At 43.3% G+C, this 4,821-nt stretch overlaps 1 protein-coding gene across 1 annotated transcript in view; it reads right to left on the bottom strand.

Moving 5' to 3' along the window:
- The window catches only part of LOC100740140 (lysine-specific histone demethylase 1A), a 102,910-nt gene that overhangs the window by 4,988 nt on the left and 93,101 nt on the right, over nt 1-4,821 (bottom strand). Inside the window, exon 11 of the mRNA XM_033320435.1 lies at nt 1-235. This exon is cut by the window's left edge and continues 73 nt beyond it. Coding sequence (XP_033176326.1) covers nt 1-235 — 235 coding nt within the window. The remainder of the gene's footprint in view (nt 236-4,821) is intronic.

Raw genomic sequence — 4,821 nt, 5'->3', positions numbered from 1 at the left:
GGCGGGTTGAAGGCGACCGCGGACGGCGGGGCGGAAGCCTTCAGAACACCAAGAGGCAGCGTGACTAGCACCGCGTCCGCCTTGTACACCGTGTGATTTGTGTGAGGGCTACGAGAGGGTGCGGCCCATACCTCCACCCCGTTCACTCCGTATCGGACTGCCCTGGACGCTGTATTCAACCGGATGTCCAGGCCCTCCGACAGTGCAACAGGTACGCACGAGTAGCCATTGCGAACTGAAAAATTGAGAATATAGATTTGTCAGAAAAGTATGTGTGGTAATTATAAGAGAGAGAGAGAGAGAGAGGGAGAGACAGACAGACTGACTGACTGACAGAGAAAAGAGAGAGAGGGAAGGAGGGTTGTATATAGTAGTTGGTTACGAGGATGGTTGACAAATGAGAACGTAATTGAGGTTCGATGTGGTTGAGATTTGTGAGCGGGGGAGATTCAGAGGTGGGGTAATGTTCGGAGGACTTGTGATTGGGGTGATAATAGAGGGGTATGATAGAGGGTAACGTGTTTCCTCGTTTCTGGGTTGTTAGTTACTGTGTGCGGGTTGTGTCGTTGTAATATGTACACATGTATGATCGTGTTAGATCGTAATTGGTACCAAACGATACATCAAAATAGGATGAAGTGTCCAAATCTCTGTTATTTAACCTGTGAATAAATTCAAAAAGATCTCTGCTTTTTGGAATATCAAGGTGTCATGTTTTAATGTACGAGCGTGTATATAATATCATCGTATCATATCGTAATATTAAAATATCCGTAAAAGATTTTAATCTCATATCCCGATACTTCGAATTCTTTTTTCTTTGACGCACGAAGGAAGAAACATAAAGAGATCTTTTCTGAATATTGAACAGCTCGAACATGTTCGACTCGTGGTATTCCTCTAAGAAAGATGGTATTTAAATATCGTAGACGAGAACGATTTCTAACCAGCTACGAAATCTTCCAATTACTTTGAACGATGCAGCCCACCTGAAACTACGGATTCTGCATAACCTCGGAACCGAATTTCGATACATGAAATCTCGAAGCTCGCAATTATCGGAACGGATTACAAAACGAGCGAGCAGATAGCGTGTACTTTTCGGTCCGTGTTTCGAATTCGCGTGGTTCGCGCAAAGGTGGGCTGCGCGAGCGAGGTTGAAATTCCGCGGGCCGATGTCACCGGATACGATAAAGGCTCCATTACCAGTTAATTGGATATTTCGCATTAGCGCGGCCAAATCAGGACACCTGACGCGGTCCTAAATTCTCGTAAGCACATTCGAACCCCGTAACATCCGCTGCGCATGTACTAATAATGATACACAGGCGTCTCCACTTAGGGAGGTTAATTATGTTGATGGCCAGCAGCGTGCTAACAAGCGCCTCTCTCTGCTCTATCGGCAGATACCATCCCGGAGAAATTTAAATTTACGCGACACCCGATATAGCCCTATAATAGTATCAAACAATCGTTTCTCAATTATTATTGGTCCGCGATAATTCAGCAATCAAATCGCTTCTTCGTTTCCATATTTCCATTTCTACGGAACATTTGTAAAAATTGAGCTGAAACTTGTAAAGCACGAAGCATGAAATACGCGTTGATATAACTTGCAACCCCGAAACTAACGATATTTTGACCCACGCTTATTAAAGCCTTGTTGTTTATTTCGATGAATACTATGAGTTGCTCAGAAGCCATACCGATTGTGTTCATAGATGGAAAAAGCGAAGAGAAGCGTGTCAAATGTTACCATCTATTTTTGTAGATTTATCTTTATAGAATTTCCTTGGCACTTACGCTTATTTAAGTCGCTTTCTTCCAATAAATTTAGGAAATTAACTATACTTTGTTTCTTTAAGTAGTTCGATGCTAATCACGTATAATGAAATTGAGTAACTTGCTAAAGATACAGTCGATCAGGTTGGCTGATATTTTTCTGAGGATTAAACTCAATTTTTTGAAACATCCTATACGCGTGTATAAAAACTGTACATTTTTTCGAGATAAAGTCGGTGAGAAGAATTTTCCATTATTCCCTTTCTTGTTGTTCCCGTTCGTGTGAATGTGACTGGACCTGATCCCATCGAAAAATTTATCGTCGCGTCGAACGACAGTCGCCTCGTCGTTTCGTTAATTCGACCGATTTAAATTCGACGTCGTCCCATTCACGGTGCCGTTTCTCCATGGTCTCCTGGTTCTACGGGGAAGGTAACAGAGCCAGGACGAATCGAATTGGAAAAGAACGCGTCGCGCGGCCACGCGGTCCATGCCGATATCCGGTTGCGCGCGATTATTTGCGACGACGAAAACGCTCGTACGGTTGGATTCGTTATTACTTTAATTGGAATCCATTTGACTGGCGGCTACACCGGTGCCACGGGTAGACACCCGCTCGTGTCTGGCGTCGATTACAGAAACCCTTTCTAATAAGCGAGGGAATATTCAACAGCCAGCGAAGGGAACGCGGTCCGGTGCTACCAAAATTATGGTAAGTCGATCTCGACTCTCCCTTTCTCTTTCTCCGCGCTGCCATCCTCATCTTGTTTCCTTTCGTTTCCCTTGTTTCGTTCTCTCTGTCTCCCGTTGGAATTGGAAATTAATTCCTTGCAATGAGGCAGCCGGTTCCGAGTCGATGAAAATTATCCGTGGAGAACGAACTTGATCCGGTTTCGGTTCTCTTCGTTTCCATTTATATCTTCCTCCTTTTTTCCCCATTTTGGAACTTTCCATTCGTTTGTTCGCAGTTATTCCCGCACTGGAAATATTTTTACTTTGAAGAAATTTAATTAATTCCTGGTTGTAGATATTTTTATGAGTGGATGAAATTATTGCTCTTTATTGGATCGTTTTCACGGCTACGATTAATCCTGTGCAACCAAAGCAGCAGTCGATATTTTATCTCGATGAGCTTAAGTTTAATAGATTACTTTCAAAATTCGTTCGTTATTTGCCGATGAATTTTTATATCCCCGTAATCAGAGAAATATGTTTCATGCAGTAGCTTTCTAATATTACTATTATTTCAAATGTTTGCTTTGTAAAATAATTCTACGTTTATGAAAGATTTTAATCCCGATAAATCGTCCATTGTACTGCATCATATACGTAGCATATTGTGCTTACATTACCTCCTAGTGATCATAAAAATCTGTTATGTTATATTTGCTACAAACTCCTAATGTACCCAATTATAGAATTTTATGTTCATAATCCAGGCATTAAAAGTACTAAGAAATGAAGAAAATGTGGATGAAACAAAATGTATTAGATACATTTTACGCGTTTAAATTTCCAAATGGTATGTAAAACGATTATTTTACTGGATCACTTTAGAAGATATTAGCAATTGGTAGAAGCCATTAATTAACAATGAACAGAGTCCGGTGTATTATTTACGCGCGCATATCTGGCTTCTGGGATGGCTCGATTTCCACGGGTTTCCTAAAATAACATCGAGCCGGGAAACGCATGTGCCTCCATTATTGTTTGCTACTGTAACTCCGAATGCTCGTTCGGATGTTTACTTTCGGGCGGAACAAGCGTTTTGCTCGCCAGTAACGCAGACCGCACGCTGTCTTCCATCAGAGAATCATCTCTGAAAAATCTGGCAAACAAAAAACAAGCCGGAAGCCCATTCAATCCGGTCCCATTGCCGTTTTTCCGGCTTTCGTTCGTGAACAAACCCGCTGAATTTTTCAGCAGGCCGCGGACCAACTCTATTCTCGGCGAATGAAAAATTTGTACGCTGCATTTCCGTTCGCCTGGAACGTCTGCTCGCAACTGAGCTTCCGATTCACTTGAAAGACACGCTTCCACCATTGATACACTTGCAAGAAAAAGCCTTTAATTCCGATTTAACCCAGACCCGAGGAAACAGCATTCGATAAAGGCAGATAGATGAAGTGCTAAATATTCAGTTCAATTATTCAGTGGATATCCAATGCGTATATACAATTTAATAATTTTGCCAATATAACTGGAGATGTGGAACCCTGCATTAATAAATAATGAAATCAGAATTTCAAAATAATTTCGATATTATCCTGCCTTTTATCGAAACTTTGATGGTTTGTTGTAATCTCTCTGATGGAATAGTTAAAGAGCGCTAGGCTTTGATAACAATAAGGAAGTTTCAACAGAGAGGAAAAACTGCTACTAAATTAATTATTCTTTCAAGCAAGAAAGATTCGCCGTTAAAGCGGCATGTTCCGGTGAACGGGGTTCTCCAACGCAAGAGGCCCGCGGTTCCACCGGAACCGTCCCGGTGCCGGCGAACGCAAATATTTAACGAAGAATTTATCAGCATGTCGGTGGCCGTAGCGACGTGACGCGGAACGATCCGTGAAGGGAGAAAAGGCCGTCTCTCCTCTCGTTGTATCTTCGCCGCATCGAAGACGGCCCGCACTCTCGTGCTACTCCATGCTACCCTCTCCCGTCTTGTCTTCCGTTTGATCTTTGCTCGCAGTATTTTTTGACGGCGAGTCGAACAATTTGTATGCCGCGCTGCTTTTCAATTTACATTTAAATTGGTTGCTTATGGCGTTCTGTCGTCTCGACAGGAGTCGAAGTGCAGCCGGGAGCGTAACAGCGAGGGACGCGCCTCGAGAACAGAGTGAAACGAGGACGAAACGCGTGTACCGTGTAACCAGGATAGAGATGGACGAACGAGGAGAGGGGAAAACAGGTGGAGAGAAGGGACGCGTAGCGTCGTCCTGGCCGAACAGTCAAATACTGAAACGGCCTCGAGAGAAACAGAGACTGGCAGAACTGTGCGGCGCGCCGCGCGAGTTCATCGCACTGGAGCAAAGCCGTGTG

This window comes from Bombus impatiens, unplaced genomic scaffold, assembly GCF_000188095.3.
Source record: "Bombus impatiens unplaced genomic scaffold, BIMP_2.2 scf_0317, whole genome shotgun sequence".
Taxonomy (NCBI): domain Eukaryota; kingdom Metazoa; phylum Arthropoda; class Insecta; order Hymenoptera; family Apidae; genus Bombus; species Bombus impatiens.
The sequence above is the reverse complement of the archived record's forward strand: the minus strand, read 5'-3'. Positions and strand labels throughout refer to the sequence as shown.